This window comes from Microtus pennsylvanicus, chromosome X, assembly GCF_037038515.1.
Source record: "Microtus pennsylvanicus isolate mMicPen1 chromosome X, mMicPen1.hap1, whole genome shotgun sequence".
NCBI lineage: Eukaryota > Metazoa > Chordata > Mammalia > Rodentia > Cricetidae > Microtus > Microtus pennsylvanicus.
Window position 1 is genome coordinate 32,749,818 of NC_134601.1, and position 24,925 is coordinate 32,774,742.

Genomic DNA, 24,925 nt, shown 5'->3' on the forward strand with positions numbered 1-24,925 from the left:
ATTTTCCCGATAGAAAAGTTTAAATTAACTTTCTTCAATACTGAATGCTGATGTGAAATTTACCACTAATAACTGACCATCAGAAAGTTTGGGACAGTCACATATTAGCAATAATAACTTTCCCGTGTTATCATTTCTGTTGTATTTAGCACAATAACATGGTAGTGTCCACAGAAAAACTATAAACATCCTGTGTTTACTTTTGAATAGAACATAAGCCTTGACATTTTTCAATTCAGTCATAGTTATTAATTCTATTATGAATATGTTTACATTAATATATTAGTTACACAAGAAAAGACAAAAAGCAACACTTTTGTTATTCCTGCCCATCAACAGTTTTCTTATTTTCTGTTCGACTGTTTGCTAGATTCCCCCAGTGCTCCTGACTACTTGCCTTGGACTTTGGACCGCCAGTATAGCTAGTTTCATTTTGACCTGGTAGCATTCTGCTTCTTCCAACAGCCTCATACCTGTTTGTATAGATTGCTAACTCTTGGCCCAATGAGACTCCTGACATTTGTTTGCCTTGTCGGCTCATCTATTCCTTCAGCAGCACATTGTAATCTCCCCATCCCAGAAAACTGCCTGGACCCTTTGACGTTCTGGCAATGTGTGTGCAACTGCTCCCAGGATCTATTGTAGTCTCAAGTTAAAGCCGTGCTCGAAACAAAGAAGGCAGTGAAATGAACCTGTCTATACATTTGGGGGGGGGGGAGGGTGATGAAGAATGTAAAAGCTCTCAGTGTTGAAAATGAAGGCTTGAACACTACCTTGCAGAATGTAAAACCTGAGGGGAAATTATGGAAGCCAGCAGCCTGTAGATAACAATGAACAAATATTTGATTGTCTACCGTGGGCAAGGCACTGTACTCAAAGATTGCAAACTACCGAAGTATGTTTACTTCTAATGAGTAAACGAGGTAACAGAGGCTACTCCTTGGGGAACCTTCTTACAAAATAACTCACAAAGAAAACTGGAGAGGAAGAGGTAGTAAAATCCTTTCTACTAGTGCCAAAGCAATTAAAAGTAGGGATTTGAACTTACTCCCGGCTCAATCGCTGATTAGCATATTTCAGCAGGGCTTGGAAAACCAGGTTTGTGTTTGAAATATTCCAGGAGAGGTGACTTTCAGATTTGTCACGTGGGATTCCCAAGAGTCCAGTTCCTCATTCCAATCCACTCCGTGTTTATTAGCTGGACCGGTAAGAAGAAAAAATTCACGGCAGGAAGTCATCCACTCCTCATATATTGATATGCAGAGTAAAGTTGATAGTGTTAGAATTCCGAAGAGAGTCTGGCTAAAGGTTGTGAGTCTGTGTGTGTCCAGCTGGAGGAGGGACAAGCAGAAGGGAATGTAGATAAAGTGAGCAAGAGCTGATGCTGTCAGAGCTTAGGTTGCTAGAGCTGAGATCAGTTACCTGCCTGCAACTGAAATTTCAAACTTCTGTTTAGAGAGGACATTAGTGGACAATGGTGACTGATAGTTGGAAATATCTGCAGACATCTTAAGTTTTATGATCAAATGAACAAGCAATGGATTGGAAGATGAAGAACAGGTTTTTCCATTGCCTGGCAATCTTTGCCTTCTTACTTCAATGTACAGCATCGTTTTCAACGAATGCCTATGTGACTGTGACTTACTTCAACAAGACCAGCAACGATACCATAACAGATACATGTGAGTGTGGTGTCTACGGCTTAGCCTCACGAGTGGCGAACGCTATGGGAGTGGTGGGCATCCCTAAGGACGGTAACTATCAAGCTTGCGACCAGAACACTGAATTTACTAACACTGATAAGCCCTGGATAGCACTGATAGAAAGAGGTAATTGCACATTTTCTGAAAAAATTCAAACAGCGAGTAAAAGGAATGCTGATGCAGTTGTGATTTTCAATTCTCCGAAGACCGGCAACCAGACAATACAGATGGCAAATTTTGGTAAGTCCTGATTGAGGCCTGAGAGAATTCATGTTTACGTTTGACTTAAAATTGTATTCCCATCTAGATTTAATGGATGATCTGGCAAAGAAATTAAGTCTTACAATTTTACATTAAGTTTCCTGGCCCAGCACTACTTGCAATTATTTTATTCTTAGTCAATATTCTTAATTTGTCCCAAGGACAGGAAGACCTAGTGAAATGATTCCTACTTTCAGGTTTACATACCTTTATTAGTTTCTTCAGCATGTGTTATGCAACTGCTTTTTAATATGCTGTGCCTTTACCTCTGTCAACATCCAAATAACATTTCAATTTCGGTGTTATTTCAAATTTCTCAGCTGGTTTCACTGTCTCCCAGCAACTGGTTCTGTGTGTTTCCGTGAAACTGTAAAACCGATCCATTAGTACTATTAGACAATAGCAGACTGTAAGCTGGTGAAACTGACAGAAAGGAGTCTCTGACGCTGCTGTACACACGAAGATTTGGGTCTATCTAAGGGATGAATACATGTAAATGACTCCATAAGAAATGTTCCCCATTAAAAAGTCCACAGAAGAATAATTCTTATCAGAACTAAAGCTTTTCCTTTGGAAAGGTGTTCTAATGAGTTCTTCAGTAAACCATTACATCTACTTTATTTACTGTACAAGGGAAGGTACTTCTGAGAATTCACTTTAAAAGTAAATGGTTTTGGGGGTCTGGAGAGATGGCCCAAGTGGTTAATAGCATTGGTTTCTCTTCCAGATGACCCGGGTTCAATTCCCAGCACCCATATAACAGCTCACAACTATCTGTAATTCCAGTTCCAGAGGATCTGATACCCTCACACAGTCGTACCTGCAGGCAAAACAGCAATGTGCATAAAATGAAAGATTAATTAATTTAAAAAACCTAAAACAGCAGAAAAGTAAATGTTTTTCTAAAGTTGTGAAGAAGTAGACTTCAGAACCCAGTCATTTATACTGTGACTAGGTATGTGTATTTATTTACCCCAGACTTAGCCAGAAGGCCTGCGAGGGAGGGTTATAAGCAATTGAATTCAGTCTTTTGGTGTTTATCATAGGCAAGAATTGTCTATAAGAAAATAACACAAGTAGATTTAAGCAGATTTCAGAACCATGAAAAGGAAAGATTAATAATAGCACCCGAAACATGGAAGTTTCCTAACACTGTTCAGAAGGCAGGCTGTTCCTCTTCTGACTCTAGGACCATCGTCTGGAAGAGTCTTTCAGCAGTACCCAGTTACTAAAACCACTCCAGCACTCTACTCGCTGTCTCTTGTAATCTGCCCTAGGCACTGCTAGGGGTTCCGCTGAGCACATTTCTTTTTCAAGCTAAAACAATCTCATTAGCCTCCGCTGAGTATTTGTCTACTTTTATATGTCCTTGGACTTTGTAGAAATAGAGTAATGCAGTTTTCTAGTGAAGATTGGAGATTATGCCTAGTCTGGGAAACAAACAAAGACTTCCTTTTTATTCGAGCTTCGAGATCCTGGGTGCTCCGGGTTTCTTTGCCTGTGCACAACCATATTCTACCATTGACGCTCCTACTGTTTTAAAAATACAAACAGCATCTAGGTAAATATTAGTCTTGTTCTTGAAACTCTCTTCGCAAGTGTACAGTGGAAACTAATATTGTGTGAAATATGAGTGCCCTGCTGCTGAATTTAAAATATTTACCACAGGTCACTCGTAGTAAATCTCTTCAAAAGACATGCAGACCCTCATGCTAATATGTGTCTCTGAACAGACTTTTGAACAGGAAGCACTACTACTTATATAATACTTGCATGAGCAACACTTTTTTTTTTTTTGGTTTTTCGAGACAGGGTTTCTCTGTGGTTTTGGAGCCTGACCTGGAACTAGCTCTTGTAGCCCAGGCTGGCCTTGAACTCACAGAGATCCGCCTGCCTCTGCTGGGATTAAAGGCGTGCGCCACCACCGCCCTACACAAGCAACACTTTCTTAAAGACCACTAATCTGTTTGGAGATTAAGCACGCTAAGCCAAGTATCATGATACACCCTGATATCAGAACTGCTCAGGAGACTGAGGCCCCAGAATGAAGAATTTGAGCGCAATATACGAAATAAAATGAGATCCCCTCCTCAAAACAGATACAAAATAAAATAAGCGTACTCTAAAAAGTTAGCATAGAAGCCAGATGGCAGTGATTCATGGCTATAATTCCAACACTTGGAAGGCAGGGAGAGGAGGATCATAAGTTCAGAGCCAGCCTGAACTACATAGTGAGATCCTATATCAAAAATGAGGGAGAGAGGAGTGGAGAAATGAGAGAAGGAAGAAGGGATGAATGATGAGGAAAGAGAAATAGAGAAAGGTAAAAAAGAAAAAAAACCAATGAAGTAAGGAAGGCTAGAGAAACATTGCTGCAGCTAGATGTAAGAAGTTCTGCATTTGTTGGATTCCTCACAGGGAACCCTGATTGCCTTTCGGGCTGGGGGGGGAGACTTAATTGGGGGAGGGGGAGGGAAATGGGAGGCGGTGGCGGGGAAGAGACAGAAATCTTTAATAAATAAATAAATTTAATAATAATAAAAAAAAAAAAAAAAAAAAAAAAAAAAAAAGAAGTTCTGCATTTCTGTTATTGCACAGTGGGGACCTGAGATAGCAAGATGCTGTAAGCTGTATTCAAAGCAAAAGAAGGACATTTTTATGGCTTCATCATAAATAAATAAGTGTTTGAGGGGTTAAAGATTTACCCATACGTATGTATGAATGTATGTATGTATGTATGTATGTATATCTACCAAAACATCATAAATCTCATTAGCATATACAACTTTTATGCTTTTATGTGTCAATTGAAATAACAACCTAAACAAGAAAAGACAGAAAAATCATAACTGCAATAATTAACATTTTTGGCATATAACAATACACCTTTCTTTCAATGAGTATTGTACCTTTAACAGTGAATGATGTCAACTGTGAATGATTAAACCAGTAACTTCAGCTTTGTCCTTGTTGGTATTGTCACTGCTAACTAGGAAGGATTTCTTCCTTCCTAGAAATGGCCCTCATAGAGAAACTACCTGTGATGCAGGTGATACATATAACACAGAGTGTTTATTTCACAACATAAGGAGAAGTGAATTTGTACGTACTGTCTTTTCCTTAGTGTTTTCTTCTATTTGCTTTGCCACAGAGGGGGAAGGAACATTGCACCTTCCCACAAGAGCATATGGGTTGACTTTCTACCACCTCGAGCTTTGTAAAACTGGAGACCACCATTTCAGAAAAGCAATCTAGTACCTGCAACTCATGATCCTAACCACTCACTCCTTCCTGGTTCCTCCTCCCTTTCCTTCAGCTCCAGTTTCCCACTAGGCCTGACTAGTCCTTTCTCTTGAATGGTATACGGGAGGGTTTGGAGGTAGGCAAATCAATGGAGAAGTGATGTAATTGCATTATAATCGCAGAAATAAAATGTAAGAAGGTCTGTACTTTAAACATGTCGAGTTTATCACTCAGTACAACAAAAGACAAATGTGCACTGTTCGAGACCATGAAGGATCTCCGCAAGACTGCACATGCTTTGGGTGATTTAAGGAAGCAGGACGTTGGCTAACCATCTTACTTGGCTTGAAATTATAGCAATTACCAGAGTGTTGGGCTTTCAGTGCTAAAACCAGGAAGCTCCAGGCCAAAGCAGGACATATTGAGCATATCTGGGTTGATTTTGGATTTGTATGCCGTCAGAAAGTCAGGAAAAGTCGTTGGTGGTTTTTAAATTAAGTTTTTTTTTTTTTAATAAATGGCAAAGATCAGCCAGACACTACAACCATCATTTTGGAAAAGGCAATAGCCATTTACACTAGCTAGATAGGGGCTACTTAGTCAGTTTTTATTTTGTGGCTTTGACTTGTTCACATTTAGTCTGTATTCATACATGATCACAATTTATCACTACTGCCTTGATGCATCATGGTCACGGAATGACCTTCTCTGTTGCTGATGCTCTACAAAAGAATTTATTGTCAGTAAGAATAAGCAAGGCCAAATTGCTAGTGCCATGCTAAGTTGTGGACAACAGGGGACACTTCTTTCTTCCCCAATGACAATCTACTTTGTGCATGCCCATACAGTTGTGTAACTGTGATCTATCTCCCCAGTAACTTTGCATAGTTCTGGGCTTCCCTGACCCAAAGAGGCTGTCTCCAAGGATGCAATAAACCTCCAGGACTTTTTTGCACTCTTTGCTCATCATAGTTTTGTGATATAGGAACCAAATGTCCTTATTCCTGCACCCTAGCTATTTATGTTCTTCATCTGGCATTTTTCTATAAGTGATACCTGCAGCTACAGGAGAAAGCAAAATAATATTAATAATAAAAATAATAATGATAATATATGAACTCATCCTTGGAAATAAACACCTGATGCAGCCCCCCAAGTCACTGTGTGCTTGACTTGGCATTTTTTTCTGTATTTTAAACACTTTGAGAATGTACTGTATTCACATCCCTTTCATCCCACAAGGTCCCATAACTCCTCCCGTGTTCCTGCCTCTATTCCTCCTCAACTTCATGATCTTTTCATCAATTATATTTTTTATGTATCTATATACACATGCATATAAAAGCACTATCTGCTGAGTCAATTTAGTGTGCTCATATGTATTCACTTCTAGAGATGACTACCTGGGATTGGATAACTTATCATGGGGCTCGTCCCTGGAAAAGACTGATTCTCCCTTTCCTGGTAGCCATTAATTGCATATAACTCTTCATCTAGGGGTCAAGCCTTGTGAGATTTTCATTATCCGTGTTGGTGCATCAGTTGGTGTAATTATTGTGCAGGTCTTGCTTAGGAAATCATGCTGTTTTCATAAGTGCAACTTCTTGCCATCAATGGAACACATATTCATGACATTAGAAATAAGCTTACCTAGCCATAGATTAAGGGACCAAATTTTATTTCAACACTTTTTCAAAATTATAATATAATTAACAAAATTTCTCTTTTGCTTATCCTTTCTCCAGAATCTCCCAAAGAGGGGTACCTCGTTCATTTTCAAATTCTTCACCTACTTTTTTTCACTAGTTGTTAGTGTGTGCATATATGTGTATGCACATGAATGCATATTGTTACCTAACATGCTTAGTCTGTATAATGCTATGTATATGTGTTTTCAGAGCTAACCATCTGATATTGGATAACCAATTTGAGGGCACACCTTTTTTAAAAATTGATTTGCATTTATTTTGTGTATATACTATAATCTAACAGGTATCAAATGTAGTCTTCAGAGTTTTGATTGGCATTTCTCTGATGAGCAGAAATTTAAAGAATTTCCTATAGATCTGTTGAATATTCATGTCTTCTTTTTAGAAATATCTCTTCATGTCTATGTCAATTTTGTAAACAATGAATGTTATCTTTAATGAATCATAAATATTTTTTCAAAGATTTATGTATTTAAGAGTGTGAATTTTATGCTTGTAGAACTTTATGCCAGAAGAGGGTATCAGATCCCAGTAGTGATAGTTGTGAGCCACCATGTGGTTACTAGGAATTGAACTTAGGACTTCTGGAAGAGCAACCAGCGCTCTTAACTGCTGAGCCATCTCTCCAACCTATCTATTGTCCATTTTAACACAGTAATTTATTTTCTTATTGAATTCTTTTCATGAGTATTAGCCCCTGATCCAAGCTATGACTTTCAAGTGTTTTATTCTACGCTTCATCAAAACAAGCTTTCACCATGCCTCACCCCCTCCCATTTTTTGAGACAGTGTCTCACATATTCGAGGCTGCCCTCAAACTCACTATGTAACCAAGGATGACCTTGAACTTCTGATCATCAAATGTGTGTAGAAGTCAACGGACACTTGTGGGAGCTGGTTCCCTCCTCCCTGCACCATGTAGGTTCCAGGAATTGAACTTGACTGCAGGTGCCTTTGCCCACTGAGCCATCTTAGCAGTCCAATAATGCTTTCTAAACACTCCAGAGACAGGCACAAAATTCTATCCCAGATATACAGGAAAAGTCAGAACTCCTGAGTTATTTAAACTTAAATTTTAGGACATGTAAGTACTCAATTGCCGAACAGACAAGTTTTTTTTTAAGTTAAATAAGCTATTTATGGATAAGTTGCCTTAAGAAATGCTTATATTTGAATTGCAGTTTGTGTCAGCAAAGCTAAGAATTTGAGAAGGATAAACTAGTCCTTCTCATCTTTTTAACTGTGTCTAATGAAGTGAATTGCAGGGTGAGATTCACAGCATCTCACAATCCCTAGCACTCACCAATTTTAGAGCAACGAAGGATTTGATCGGTGTGGAAAATTCACCCGCTGTATAAAAATGCTTTCTGTGGAAATGAAAGGGGAAATAAAACCAGATTATACAGGTGAAGTTAGAGGACAATCAACTCCCCAATAAGATCTGAGATTCACTACGTATATAAACAAGAGGGTAATATAAGTGAACTGACCAGTTCTGCCCTACATGGGCATTAGATCTGACTGGCTATATCCATCCTCATGACGTCATCCTCATTCTCAGGCCACCACAAGAGATTCTAACTGATCACCCCCATCTCAATCCAAACCTATCCTGCAACCAAAGTCATTTTGTGGGGCCAGGGTTTTGTGTTGCCCACACTGGTTTCAGAACTCTTTGTAGCTGAGGAGGACTTTGGGCTCACAATCCTTCTGCTTGCACTTCTGGAGTGCTGAGATTCCAAGCCTGTGTGCCACTACTCTGATTTGCGCAGTGCTGGGGATTGAGCCCGGGACTTTGTGCATGGTGGACAAGCATGCCAGCACCTAAGATCCATTCCTAGCTCTCAAAATAGCTTTTCAGGAGAGGCAAGTCTCAGCTGTCTGCCATCCTGCTGTGAGGGAACCACCTTTTCAAGCCATTACTCATCCAGAAACCACCGGACTACTGCCTGCCATTCTGACTTCATCTCACACTCTGAGTACTAACCACAGTGGGCTCTTTTCGCGTCTCCATGTCCAGTCAACACTTTCTTGTCTTAGCACCAGAAAGTAACCTTTGACACTCCTTGACCTTCTCTCTTACATCTCAGTCAGCATGAAACCCTACTCATTCCACCTCCAATACCCTTCCTTACACCCTTTTTCTTTTCCTACCTCTCCTGATTTTATCCAAGTCCAGGTCAGCATCATCTCTTACCCAAACTACTGCAAGCCTCCTTGTGACTCTCACCCTCCACAGTGTCTGGGAAAGTGGCCTGTAAAAAATATACTTAACCCCATCTTTATTAATATCCAGACTTTCTCTGTGCATGCGATAATGTCGTACACTGCCAAGCTTCTTTCTGGTATTCTTTCTGGTGTGTGTGCTTGTGTGCACGTGTATGTGTGGTTTTTGCGCATGTCTGTTTGTAGGTATACTCTCCTGTGCATGTACATGTGTATGTGTGTATGTGTGGTTTTTGCGCATGTATGTTTGTAGGTATACTCTCCTGTGCGTGCACGTGTATGTGTGGTTTTTGCGCATGTATTTTTGTAGGTATACTCTCCTGTGCGTGCACATGTGGACGCTAGAGGTCGACCTTGGGTTCCTTCTCCTGTTTCTCTCCACCTTGGTTGGTTGTTCTTTTGTTTTTATGTTGTTTGGCTGTGGTTTTTTTTTCTGTCTTTCCCTTCTTCCTTCCCCTCCTTACTTTTTGAGACAAGGACTCACTGAACCTGGACCTTGCCTGTTCCAATAGACTGGCTGGCCAGCATTACTCCAGGACCTGCCTGTTTGAACACTCCCATAGTGCCGAGGTTATAGACACAGTCTATGACACATGACTTATTACATGGGTGCCAGGAACCCAATCTCAGGTCCTCACTATTATGCAGCAAGCACTTCCCTCTGTGAGCTGCATGTATTTCACTTACCTTTCCCTCTGTTTGAGTCATTTCTTATTCTTTGTACTGTAATGTTAACTCCAAAATGACTATTACAACCAGTCTAGTGCATGTTATTTACTATCATCCCCCAAAATAACAATCCCAAAATCTTCCAACGTGGGTTTGTTATTTCTGCTCTGGGTATTCTCTGCACCACGGCCAGCCATTACTGCCTTCCTATATGGGTCAGCTACACCATTGATCTCCTCCGAATCCCCTAGGGATTTTTTTATTCTTCAGATAAAATCTAAATATTCCCACACCTGAAAGGATTTGCATCATTAACCTTACTCCCCCAACCCAGCAATCCAGTCCACATCAACCACTATGACCATCTAACAATCTGTCCAATTTAGGAAGCTTTGCTCCATGAGCTCCTTTTTGCCTGCTTGTCTTTCTGTCTCTGAATCCCAGTTGAAATATCCCTTCTAAGAGGTTTTCCTTAACCATGCCCACATTATTTCCCAATTGTTTTTAAAATGCACAATTAATTGTCACTTGCTGACTGCCTGTCTATCCACTCAGACTGTGAGTTCTAAGACCATATAAACCACAGATGTCTTTGTATTTTTCTTGGACTGAGGCTGCAACATCAGCTTCACTCCTTAAAGAACTCAAGTTGAAGTCAGTGGTGCTCAACCTCTGGGTCTCAACCCCTTTGGACATCAAATGACCATTTCACAGGGGTCGCCTAAAACCATAGAAAACCATGTATATACATTATAATTCATAACAGGAGCAAATTACAGTTATAAAGCAGCAACGAAAATAATTTTATTATTGGAGGTCACCACAACATGAGTGAGAAACCATATTAAAGCATCACAGCATTAGGAAGGTAGAGAACCAGTGGTTTAAAAGATTGAAGAGGAATTCCCCTCTGTAGAAGAAAGGATGGGTATAATTAAGTGAAGTTGATTAGATAAATTTAGCAAACTATTGTACTTGAAATCATTGTCACTTTTGCAGATATAAGTTGCAAATGAACTGTTTCTCTGCATGAAAACAGTATCTGATTACAGTCCTCCTTTGACTACCAACTCTGATTGTTATTCTGTATGTAACTTCTTAGCCTTTCCCCATTTTTTCTATATACTCATGCTCTGTGGCACATGCACACACACACACAAGTAAATTAGTGTAATAATTTTTTTAAATAATATTTTGAAAACTGACTGGAACATGGCATGTCGGGGCTAGGAAATAAGTCATCTGTGTAATTCACGAATCTGTGTAAACATACGAAGCTCTTCTATAACCCGGCTTCCCCATAACAAGGTTTTAGGGCCTCTCTCATACTTCCAGGCAGGTCTAAATGCTTCCCACCTCTCCTGGGGGGGTCTGGGTACCGAGAAACATAGCTCCATAAACAATTATTTGTTTATAAAGACATAAAGGTATAATGTTTTGTGGGCCCTGATTTTCAGACAGATTAAAATGAGTATAATCATTGTGATTTCTTCAAAGTATACATTTTCTTCATTTTAGAATTGAGGAATGGATAATATTTTTCAGAAAAAAATGTGCTTTTTTTGCTGTTGTTGTTGTTGGAGACAGGATCTCACTGTATAGTCCTAGCTGTCCTGGAACTAGCCCTTGTAGACCAGGCTGGCCTCGAACTCACAGAGATCCACCTGCCTCTGCCTCCCGAGTGCTGGGATTAAAGGCATGCCCTGGCCCTCCCCAAGCAGGATGTGTTTTTCTTTTATTCCTTAACATGGTCTTTGCTTAACTTTTGGCATCTTCTGCCTAAATTAATGTTTCATGTATTATATCATTACTGTCTGTTAGCCCTTTAGTTTTTTCATAATTACTGATAGTTAGGAAAGTGTGTGTATATACGTATATGTGTGCAAATACATAGAGTAAGTGGATAAGGAAGACAGTACTAAATAGTCTAGGTCTGCTCAGGTGTTCCTGCACTCTTTCAGCAACCCTTGCTTCCTCTATCCTCACACCTACTCCCCCATCCTTTATGATGCAAATATTCCTATCCTAGGCAGCAAGAAATCTGACTGACTGTGCTGCATCAATCTGTATCAATATTTGCAAGCCCTCTGACTTACCCATTCAGGGAACTGTTAATGTATTCATGGATTATGTTGATAAGGCAACCTGAGTTTTATTAATTAATCTTAAATTAGCATATACAGTCTTACATTTCACAGTGAAAATAGATTCTTCTCTCATGCAGTGCATCCTGACTGCAGTTTCCCCTCCCTCCACTTCCCCCAGCTCCCCCTGCTACCCTTTTCCTGGATCCACTCTCCCTCTGTCTCCTATCAAAAAAGAGCAGGCCTCCAAGAAACCACAACCAAACACAACAAAACAAGATACATTAAGACAAGGCAAAAGCCTCATACCAAGGCTGGACAAGGCAACCTAATTAGGAGGAAAAGAGTCCAAAGAGCAGGCAAAAGAGTCAGACACACACCTGCTTCCGCTGTTAGGAGTCCCGCAAAAACACCATGCTACCAGCCATAAGATCTATACAGAGGAGCTGGTGTAGACCCATGCAGGCCCTGTGCTTGCTGTTTCAGTCTCTGTGAGCCCTTGTGAACCCCGCTTAGTTGATTTGGTGAGCTGTGTTCTCTTGCAAGGGCATTTTTAGTTTTTCACTGGTTCTTCTTTTCCATGTGCTTCTCCAGCCTGCCCCACCTTGTATCATTTCATCCTCCAAAGCTTCTTTCCACTTTTATATTTCATGTGCCCTATTGCTCTCCTCTTTTCTGTAATACCCCCAATCTTAGTATCTGCCTTAGTTACGGTTTCTATTGCTTTGAGGAGACTCCATGACCATGGCAACTCTTATAAAGGAAAATATTTAATTGGGGCGACTTACAGTTTCAGAGAGAGGTGTGTACCACATTGGCCTTAGCTTGAGTTTATGAGATCTCAAATCCCATCCACATAGTGACACACTTCCTATAATAATACCAAAACTACTCCAACAAAGTCACACCCTATGAGCCTATGGGGGCCATTTTCATTCAAACTACTACATTCTACTCCTGGGTCCCATAAGCTTGTAATAATATCATAATGCTAAGTACATTTATAGACTTCAAAAGTCCCTTCAAAATAGTCTGAAAAAGTCCAAAGTCTCTTCTGAGACTCATAGCAATTTCTTAACTGTAATCAATAAAAATCAGATCACATACTTCCAACATATAATTGCATAAGATATACATTACTATTCTAAATTGAAGGAAAGGTAGCATGGTGAGGAAATACTGGACTATAACAAGACTGAAAACCAGATGGGCAAATTTCAAACTCTGTATTTCCATGTCTGATATCAAAGTGCTCTTAAGATCTCCAACTCCTTTTAGCTTTGTTGACGGCAACACACTTCTTTTTCTTGGGCTGGTTTCACTTTCTGTTAGCAGCTTTCCTTGGCAAAGTATTCCACAGCTCTGAAATCTGCAAAATCTTGGTGTCTCCAAGGCAATCTGACTTCACCTTCTGAGCTTCACACAATGGCATCTGGGCTTCCACACAGGGACGCCCCTGCCAAACATCTGTTCTCAGTGGCTTTCTTTAGTCCTGGGGGGGGGAGGGTTCCATAACCCCTTTCTTCTATCCTTAACTCTAAAGCCAGAACCACATGACCAAAACTGCCAAGTTCTACAGCTTGCTGGGGCTAGAACATGCCCCCCAATGTTCAAGCATGTCTTCATCAGCTTTCTGTTTTTGATGATTTCCTTCACTGCCTAAGCTTGGTTGTCCTGGAACTTGTTTTATATACCAGGCTGGCCTTCAACTCAGAGATCTACTTTCCTCTGTCTTCTGAGTGCTGGGATTAAAAGTGTGTACCACCACATCTGGACCGAAGCTGTTCTTTAATCCCTTTTCACAAATTGGAAGCCTAGCTGAGTGGAGTCTTGCTCTAAGGTCACCACTTCCTTTATTCCATTTAATATCTTTAATCTGTTTATCTCCTTGAACACAGGATTTAGCTCCATTCCACTTCCTGGGACCCTCAAATTGTACATTTTAGATTTTTCCTTGCTCGATGTGCTCCTTTTCATTATAGATATTCATAAGAATGAACACTAATAGCCACACAACAGAGTCTATACTAGGCTGTTTTGAGATTTCCTCTGCCAACAAAACCAAGCTAAAACTCTTCAATTTAGCCTCAGGCAAACTTTTCGGACAAGGGCAGAAAGCAGTCACATTCTTTCCCAAAACATCACAGAAACAGTCTCTATGCCACATACTAAAATTCTTCTCCTCTGAAACCTCTTGAGCCAGGCCCCCACAATTCAAATCACCCTCGGCACCACTGTCTCCCATCTTCCTACAGGTATGGCCCATTAAGCCCGACTTAAAGCATTCCACTGCTTTCCTAATTTAAAATCCTCAAATCTACATTCCTCCAAACAAAAAACTCAGTCAAGCCTATCACAGAAATACCCCAGTCCCTGGTACCAACGTCTGTCTTAGTTAGGGTTTTATTGCTGTATAGAAACACCATGGCTACTGCAACTCTTCTAAAGGAAAATATTTATTTGGGGCTGCCTTAGAGTTTCCGAGGTTTAGTCCAGTATCGTCATGGCAGGAAGCACAGACATACAGGCAGACATAGTGCTGAAAGGGGGACTGAGAGGTCTCCATCTGGATCCACAGGCAGCAGAAGGAGACTGTCACACTTCCTCCAACAAGGCCATACTTACTCTGTGTCCACTCTTCCTAATGGCACCACTCCCTATGAGCCTGTGGGGGCCAATTACATTCAAACTACCGCAGTCCCCTTCCCTGTTTCAAGACTATACCTACACCTACTCCCACTCAAGTGAATACATATAAATGTGTAAAGCTAAGATCTGTAAATGAGGAGAGAGTATGAGATTTTTATCTGAGTCTTGGGTTAATTTAATAGTTGGCAGATCTCTTCATTTTCCTATAAGGAGGCCTTTTAATTGTGGCACCGCTAAGCGATGCACCTTAAAAGGGAACAAATGTAACAGGTGAGAACATCAGGACTTTGGAAATAACTGTGGAAGAGTGCACTGGGGAAACTGTATTTCGGAGCATGTTGATGAAAAGGTAGCTCACCCATTCTCGTGTTCTGCTTTCCGTACATAAATGGTGAATAATGAAGTGATGTCAATTATTCTTTAGACTTATATCATCTGTTAATCTAAATATCTAATATTGAATCTTCTTAATGTGATCTATGTAATGACTTCACAATGCAATTATAAATGTCATGCCCAAATAACTACTATATTGCCATCTTGGTGAGGAAAACAAGACATGGGGGAAATGAAACCATGCTTTAAAATTCACATTCTGTCCATTCTAATTCTTTTTCATTTCTCATTATTGTCACTCATAATAACTGAAGATCGTACATTCTGAAAGAACTCTATCATTGAGCTGTCTCTCCATTCCTCAGATAGATTTTTTAAAGTGCCCAATGACAGAGCGCTTGCCTAACCCTTTTACAAGGCCCCAAGATACAATCCCCAGGATCACAAACAATGAGAAAAGAAAAACGCCTGTGTTCTTCCCTTTGTTTATACTGAGTACTCTGTTAGCTGTGTGCCAAGTATTCTAAATGTGACCATCTCAAAAACAATTTGAAGTCCTAGTATCAGCATGTCCATTTTATACAGAACAGAACTGAGATACAGACAAGCTGATAGACTTCTCCCATGGAAAAGGAGCTGGTAGGTTTGAAACCTGGTATCCTGACTCCACACCCCATACTTTTAATTATTGTACATCATATCCCATGCAAAGCACTAAAAATTAAACATTATGGTGTTCAAAGGGGGAAATGGGGCAAGAGAAAATATTTATATAAACTGCTAGAAAGCAGATCATTGAATGTTAATATTATTAGAGGTAAGAGATTGTGAACTGAGAGTATCGTAAGGGTTATAAATATGAGAGTTCAGGTTATAAATCATGGCAACATGAGGTGGGGAGATAGCTCAGCTACACAAGGCTGATAACATGAGTTGATTCCCAGATACCAAGAAGGAAGGAAAGAATCAAGTCGGCAAAGTGGTTATCATGAGTACTGTTTCATGTGTATCCACACCCACATATATATGTGTGTATCATACATGAACACACATTATAATAATAATAATAAACATGACAATGATTTGAGTTCAAAGATCAGCACTGGGGATTTGAAAATGAGAGAGTTTTAGTAGACAATGAGAAATCTCAGAGGTTGCCTGGAGAGAGCAATGATAATGTAGAGTGTTTGCATGGCAATGAGCTAACGAAGATAGAACGCAGACAAAATCCCTGAAATGGAGCCAGTGGAGGCTATGGTGCTGGCTTCACGTAGACTCAGGACTCATTGTGATCCCAATGGCAACACCCTTATAAATGTAAAATTGGAGACATGGAGTGGTATCTGGGAATCAACATCAAAATGTAGATTAACATAAATGGGTTAGTTTAAATTATAAGAGTTAGTTTAAATTATAAGAGTTAGTTTAAATGATAAGTCTAAGCTATAGAGATTTCATAATTAATAATAAGCTTCCATATCATTTTTGTGAGCTGGCAGCCCTCCCCCAAATAATCCATTTACACATGGTGTCCAATGTAGGGCTTGAACCCACAATCCTGGGATTAAGAGTCTCATACTCTACCAACTGAGTTGGGTGCCATTTGTAACTAGCTTTTTTGAACCACCAGCCCCAAAATCATGACAGAGACTTATTAATTATGAAAACATGACCTTAGCTTAGGCTTCTTTCTAACTATCTCTTACAGCTTAAATTAACCCATTTCTATTCATCTATGTGCTGTTGCATGCTTCATGACTGTTATGGGTTTTGGTCTCTTTAAGAGGCAATCCACGCCCACTCCCAGAGACCCCTGACCTCTCATTGCCATCTTAGATTCTTCTCTGTCCTCTCCTGTTCCCCCCTTCTCCTCTCTCTCTCTCTCTCTCTCTCTCTCTCTCTCTCTCTCTCTCTCTGTCCCCCTTCTCCCTCTCCCCTCCATGACCCCTGAATAAATATTAAATCTTACTCTACATGTCGTGTCTATCCATGTCTCTGTCTCCTGCCCGCCTGCCTGCCATGTGTCTGCCTGCCTCTGGGGAACTTGCAACAGCTCCCGAGCCCGGCAGCTGTCTCTGCCTGGGACTAGCTGCTAGCTGTTCTGCGAGCCTCCGAGGCTCGCAGCTGCTCTGTGGGGGATCTTGCAGCATTTTTTAAAAAATCATAAAAATGACTTTTTACCTCTCCTCCCGCATGTCCTGCTTCCTCTAGGCCAGCTGGCAACTCCTCCTTTCTTCTTCCCAAAACCTTTCTGTCCCCAGAAGTCCTACCTAACCTCTTCCTGCCTAGCTATTGACCATTCAACTCTTTAATAAACCAATCAGAAAGTGCTTCGGCAGAGACCCATCTTCACAGTGTACAAAAAGATTATTCCCAACAGCCACTTGCTGTCAACCTGAGTTTGATCCTTTGGACTTACATGAAGTAAAGAACTGACCCCCACAGTTCGGCCTCTGAGCTCCATGGGACCATAGTGAACCACACATGTACGACACACACACACCTAAGTTTTAAAAAAATGAGAGACAGCAGGCACACTTGAAGATCCTGAGAAATACACGAGCTGAATATCTCAAAGATTAGTAGAAGGTAATTCAGACGGCTTGTGCCTACACCTGAATGCAGCTGGCAGACTGCATGTCACAAGCATGCAAGAGAAGCATGTTGATGGCACAGAACAAGGACAGAAGTGGCTATGGATGGGGCACAGTGGAAAGCAGCAGGTGATGTGGAGTGGCCTGCCTATGAAAGGAACCCAGGAGAGGTTTGCAATGGAGCGGTAAAAGCGGCAACCCAGGTGCCAGTCAGTCCTTAAGCTGGCTGCTACCTGGAGATCTGGAGGAAGAGGCATAGCAATAGGAAATCATTATAAAGACTGAGCTGAAGACAGAGCTCTCTAGAACCATTTTAATAAATCATACATTCTGAGAAATAATATTTGTTGTGACTAGTGGTAATTACCCATCTTTTCATGGGGAAGATGGCGAGTTTTAGGGAAAGGAGAAACGTAGTTACGACCTTCAGATGTCAAAACTGCTGGCATTAAATGCTTGCATTCCGTTATTGTGTTCAATCCAGTCTACATTTACTTGTGTGTATTTTTAGCTTTTAAATGGAAATGTAAATTGAGTTCCTTCCCTTAAAGCAGTAGGTTCAGCTGAGGGGGAGTGTAGAATCAAGGAGGATGTTTGACATCATTTTAACTCTAAAAATGTCAACATGGGTCAATTAAGTATTTTTTTTCTCAGAAATTGCCTTTCAGCTGGTGTGAAATAGCCAGTATATAATGCTCAGTAACTTATGGACAGAAACATCTGCTGCAGCTGGAGGCCACAGTGGTGAACTTACACAGACAGGCAAATAGTCTTAGAAAAGTAATCTCGTCTGAAAAGCTAGGAATATGGGGGGGGGGCACATTTACTAAGATGCTTCCTAAGAAGTCTTTGTCTTTTTTATACATTGTTTCTAAAATTACATTACCCCATAGCAAGTTTCCTTATGGCATTTTCATATATACTTAGTTGTGTTCCCTTGCCTCTCCCAACTGTCGCTGCCCCCATCCCCACTGGAACCCTCCCAACCCCGCACTCTTTCCTGCACAGGTATTCAAGTGGGGCTGTGCAGAGGTCAAAAAACTAGAAAGGCACTCCTGGGAGGACAAAAATAGGAAGGGCAACAGGACACATGTGACATGGAAGGACTTTTGAAAAGTGGCCCTAGACGAGAGACTGGCAAATGGTATTTTGGCTGAAGGAAGCCCTACAGTTTGACCATTTAATTCTTGTTCTCTGGGAGTGCAATGTAGAAAAACCCTAAAGAGAAATTCTAGGCTCTTCCCTGGTGCTATTACCACAGATACCTATCTCTCCTGGGAGGCAGGCAGGTGAAGAGAAGCCCTAGGGTAGAGGCCCTGGGGAGGCTTGTTCTTGTTTACTTATCAACAGACTGGGAAAAGTTCACTAGCTCTGCAGCAGGCTGCTTGGAGGAAATCTCACAGGGAGAGCAAGTGCTGGCTAGCAAGAGAGTTTTTAACATGGCTTTAAAAAAAGAAGAAGAAATATACATGATTTTTTAAAAACTAAAATACTGTGCTGAGTGTAACAATATACAGGCCTGTAATTCTACCCCCCAGGAGGATGTGGAGTTCACAGACACCTTTGGCTATGCAGCTTTGGCTATATGAGAACCTGTTTGAAATAAACAGGGATTGCAGAGCTGGCTCGGTGGCTACAAGCACTGGCTGATGTTCCTGAGGAGCCTGGTTCAATTCCTAGCACACAGAGTTCACAACTGTCTGGAATTCCAGTTCCAGAGAATCCAACACACACACACTCACTCACACTACAGAAAAAAATAAAAATAAAATCATTTTAAAATAATAACAAAATAAAAGCCCATAATTTCAAACAAACCAGCATTAGTAAATAAACAAAGCTGAAAAGCAGTGGATTACGTATTTAATCAACACTATTGGCGAGAGCTAACTCTGTTAGATGCTGATGTCCTGAGTTTTTCATTGCACAATGCTCTCTCTGAGCCCTCCAGTCCTCAGCATGTTTTCTACCAGACAAAGGACATAGCAGTGACTGGGGTTTTGTAGGTTTGTAGTGGCACAGATTTAGATTTGAATCTCAAACCTGCTCTGGTCTGTTGTCATTTGATTTTTGTTGCTGTTGTTGTTATTCAGGCTGTGTGATCTCGGACAAGTTACTTAACTTTGCTGAATTTCTGTCAACCACTGAGTCATCTTTCCAGCCCAGTTTTTATGTATTCTCCTATGCGTATTATTCTTGCGTTGCTAATTATCATAGGCTACTCGGCTAAACTTGAAAGGATAGAAGTCTCTCAGCCTAGCTGGGCAATTCCTTCTGTAAGAGCCCTGTCTAGGGCTTATTTCTTTCCTGCATCTGTTCTCTCCGAGGCACATCAGTTGTGTTCTTCCAAGACAGCCTCTTCCCTGCATAGCGCAAGTTTTTCCAAAGTTATTTTCCAACTATTCTGCCTCTAACTTCCAAACATTTTGCTCCCCTGAACAAAGTAGAGCAGCTTGAAGTTGTTTTCTATTTTTTTTATTTACTTTAGCATCCCGTCAGTGTCTGATCAATAGAATTGACGTGACTCTTTTCTAATCAATAGTAGAATTGGAATTTCAATGTGTAGACCATTCTGTTTTCTATTCATAGACTAGAAGCCAGGCCTTTAGTTTTTGTATGTGATGGTGGAGAACAAACACAGAGCCTTGCAATACTGGGCAAGTGTTCACTGCTGGCACACAGTCACAGCCTATGAGTGCTTTCACTTTCCGTGTATTGGAGAAGGATTTCGGGGTCAGTCGGTTAAATAAAGATTGGCCAGGCGAGGTGGATATGAATCTGTTCAACAAGATTTCCTTCTCTACTAAAAAAAGCTATTTAAATTTCACGTATTTTTAGACACATTTAAAAAATATTTTATTATGTGTATGGATGTTTGGGCTACATGTACATCAACACCATGTGCATGCAGTACCTGTCTTGGCCAGAAGAGGGTAGCAGTTCTTCTGGAACTGGAGTTGAGACAGTTGAAAACCAACAAATGGGTGCTGGAAATTGAACCCTAGTTCTCTGGAAGAGTAACCAGTGCTCTTAACTACTGAGCCATCTCTCCAACACCATATGGAACACATCCTTAAAGTAGCATCCTTTCGGATCCTAAAAGCTATAGGTTTGGGACTGGAGACATGGTTAATTGGCTAAGATCACAGGCTGCTCTCGCAGCTTACTGTAATTTGGTTCCCAGCACATCTCTGGGAAACTAACAACCACCTGAAACTCCAGTTCCGGGGGATCCAGCGCCCTCTTCCGGCCTCCACAGCTACTGGTACTCACAAGTACCACCCACTTCCCACACACACACAGAGACACATTAAATTAATATGTAAAAGCTATAGAACTTTGTGTTTCTATTTAAAAGGCGCATACTTCTAGAAAAAAAATACCTTCACAAACTTGGCTAACATCATAACAGGGATTGATTCACTAAAAGAAACCTGATCATTTATCTCAGTCAATATAGCTCTTATGCCACCAACAGACTGAAAAGAATCTCACTGATCCCTGAATACAAACAAGCGAGTAAATAAGACTATGAAAATGAGTAAATGGAGAACAGGCGCTATTCATTGATAAGGGTTCTTACATAGCATTGGAAGGCTCTGGCTTCTGTCCATAGCACCACGAAGAATAAATGAGGCAGAAAGTGAAGTTGTCTCATTCTCAACAACAACAACAAAAACCCTAAACATTGTCCCCTTTATGATTCTATCTATAGCTATGTGAGTGCAATAAAACCCACATATTTTGGCTCTTCAGCTTAACGATGCTCTACTCGCTCCTAACAGTGTTCCTTTTTATCTCTGGCTGCTCCCCCTGCAACTATTTGGTGCCTCATCTTTAGCTGGCAGTCAGGGACATGACTTCTTTGTTAGGCTGCTTCTATATAAAGCTCTGGCAAGAGGAACTGCCTAGATCGCCACCAGCGATCCACATAGCTGCATAGAGGGCTGCACCCACACAGGGTCACAGAGTGAGGGAAGCAGATTGCAGTGCAGATCCCGTTTCACTGCGCTTATTATGGAGTTAACGCTACTCTTCCACAAGCAGCTATTGTCAGGGTAGTGATCCGCACCACCCTATGGGAAATTGGGGAGCGCATTCAAAACTTCATTCATCCTTGTTACTATTCAAGTTTAAAGCGGAAGATTAGCACATAGACGAACAGTAAGTAGTGAGGAGATGATTAAGAACCTTCAGAGAATAGGAGTTTTTCTCAGCAATAGATAAAAGTGACTGTTTCCTGAAAAACATCTTTGTCTCTTCATCAGAGTAGGTCCAGCGGCGCGTCTCCCTGGATTTATTTTAGCGGCAAGTCATTTGGGTTCTTGTATTGATTAAAAATAGTAAAGCTGCATTTGCGTTCTGTTAAACATTTAAGGAGGATGGAGAGATGGCTCAGCAGTTAAGAACATTTGCTGTTCTTCCAAAGGACCCAAGTTTCCCAGCACCCACATCCGGCAGTTCACAACAGCCTGCAATTCCAGGTGAAGAGGGTACAAGGCACAGTCACAACCCTACCCAGGCACACATGTGCGAATAAAATACAAAAATAGGTCTTTTAAAAAGAGCTTAAGAAGGCCTATATGGCAGCATATGCCGAACTACAGAGAGACAGGCATGTTGATAGACAGATATTCACAGACACATTCAGTGAGATCATCAAAGCTAATAAAATATAGAAATCCGAAAAGGCTATGTAAATCATTTGAATTATGTATGCAGTTTGTTTTCTGAACATGAATGCCTTCTGAAATGCCAGGAAAATATGCTTCCTGTTTAGTACTTGGATAATATGTTTTTTTTCATCGTGGAGCAAATACTAGCCTAGTGAAATGTTAATATATTCGAAAATCCCTAGCATAGAGTTCTTGAACTAACTCAGTTTTCATAAGATTTGACTATATTTGAAAATAATTTTCAAATGGAAACGGTTGCATTTTCCTCATTCGTGTATGCTCGGACATTGGAGAAAGTTAAATTTACAAGAACATCTCTCTCGTTCACTTGTAGCAATACTTATTAGTGCGACAGCCCATGAATATGACTCTGGAGATGAAAGGGAGCCACAACCCATTAGTCTTTATTATGAATCCTCAAAAAATAGCAAAGTGCAAATATTGATTTAAAAATACTCCTCTCGTAAGTGATGATAGCTCATAAATTTGCTACTTTAGCCGAACTATGCTTTCATCTAGAATTACTTTTTATTTTCGATACTAGGATTGAACCCAGGGCCTTGCCCTTTCTAGGCAAGTGTTTTACCACTGAACTACATGCCCTGACACGTAATTAGATTTTAAAACACGAAGTCAGGCTGGGGAGGTGGTGCAATGTGTAAGGCACAGAGGGCAGGCATGAGAAAAAGATCCTAGGACCCACAGGAAAGCTGAGGTGGTGCTGTGGCTGGCCCATTAACTCCGTGAACAAGAGCATGGGAAGTGGGGGCAGTACATCCTTGGGGCAAGTTGGCTAGCCAAACTCCCCAAAACAGTGAACTTTGGCGTTAGTGAGATGCCCTGTTTCAATATGGAAGGTACAGCGTGATTGAGAAGACATTATCAACCGTTTCAGTGTCTAACGAGCACACACAATGCACTCATGCTCATGTGACCAGACATATACATACACCACATGACATATATATCAGAACCCAACACCAACAGAGAAAACACAAAGTAATAGTGACCTCATTATGTTTTCTTTTATATCCATTTGAGTCATTTTCTTCCTTAATTTTTTTTTTTGTGTGTGTGGAAACTTTTGTATTTCCATGAGTAAGGAGCTTAGAGAACTTTTGAAAAATTGTCCTTACCAGGTTAAGTATCCCAGGTTACTTTTTCATGACTATTCCGAACAGCTGAGATCACCAACTTCCACAGAGGAACAACTGACTTGGATCAAAGTTTTCAGAACTTCTGGCTCAAGGCAGTTTGATTCTGTCGTCTCTGGGCCTGGGGCAGGGTACCACAACACAGCAGTAAGTGTTGGAGCAAAGTTGCTCACATCATAACCAGATGTACAAGGAAGGAGGAGGAGTGAAATGGATGCAAAGGTGTCCTAGTGAGCCCCTCCTTTTAAAGATGTTTCTGCTTTGCAATTGTGCCAAGCTGGGGAGCAAGACCTGTATAACACATGCTCCCTTGGAAGACACTGAATGTCTAAACTGCAATGGATACAACACTGTTCAGAACCCAGGATCATTGGAATCGGTGCCTTTTGACCAAACAAAATGGCAAGGCCAAAAAAAATCACACTTCCAAGTTTACTTTCATATGCATTAAATTAACTTCAGTATGGTTATTTCTCCCATCTTTGTATCAATCTGATCCTAGTATTAGCATAGTGCTAACATTAATTGCCAAAGGAAAGAAGCGAAAATCAACAGGAACCAAAAAGCAAGTTTCTGTAGACCTAAGTACTGAATTGACATCTGTTCTTATTCATTGTAAAAATGGCATAAGCAATGATGTCCTAGGAAATGCAGGGACCTATGGGCTGATTGAGGAAATTGAGTTAAGAGCATACAGAAGATTTGTCAGCGTGCTGAAATGAAAAGCTTTGACTCTCAGGGATATGAAAAGCTGGTCGGAGTGCCTTTAGGGAGAAGTTTCTAAAGAGAATGCCCCGCTGTGTTCTCAACAGTTGTAAGTACCCAGTGCCGCAGCTACTCTGGAGTAGAGAAATAGTAGCTTCCATAAGTTGACTCTGGCTTTGTGATTTGCTCTTCAGAAACTCTAAGCAGGAGTGCATGGTAAACGGAAAGACAATGTGTGAGCTCTACACAACCCCATTGTATCGAGAAGAAAGGCTCTGGGAAGGCACTTATAGGATAGTTGCTGCCTTGTTGTCGGGGATTCTATGTGATGCTTCAATCTGTGACAAATATGCGAATGATTTCTGAGTCCATTACCTGGGGCTCATATATAACCTAGAGAGAAGAGAGTTAACTCCCCAAAATTGTCCTGAAACATCCACATGTCATGTGCAGTATGACACACACATGCAAACACACACAAACACAAACACACACACGTGATTAAATACAACTTGAAAATGCCCACTTATTTTATAGTAGTATGTGATTATTTATAGAAGTATGCCTGGATCTGAAAAAGCCTGGGATAAAACCAGACTCGCTGAACATAGCGGACAATGAGGACTACTGAGATCTCAAGAACAATGGCACTGGGTTTTTGATCCTACTGCACGTACTGGCTTTGTGGGAGCCTAGGCAGTTTGGATGCTCACCTTACTAGACCTGGAAGGAGATGGGAGGTCCTTGGACTTCCCACAGGGCAGAGAACCCTGACTGCTCTTTGGGCTGATGAGGGAGGGGGACTTGTTCGGGGGAGGGGGAGGGAAATGGGAGGCGGTGGCGGGGAGGAGGCAGAAATCTTTAATAAATAAATAAAAAAAAAAAAAACAAAAACAAAAAAAAAGAAGTAGGCCTT

General features: G+C 40.8%; 1 protein-coding gene across 1 annotated transcript in view; it reads left to right on the forward strand.

Moving 5' to 3' along the window:
• Positions 1-1,399: 1,399 nt before the first annotated feature.
• The window catches only part of Rnf128 (ring finger protein 128), a 103,139-nt gene continuing 79,613 nt past the window's right edge, over positions 1,400-24,925 (forward strand). The window contains exon 1 of the mRNA XM_075957660.1: positions 1,400-1,943. Coding sequence (XP_075813775.1) covers positions 1,538-1,943 — 406 coding nt within the window. The 5' untranslated portion in view covers positions 1,400-1,537. The remainder of the gene's footprint in view (positions 1,944-24,925) is intronic.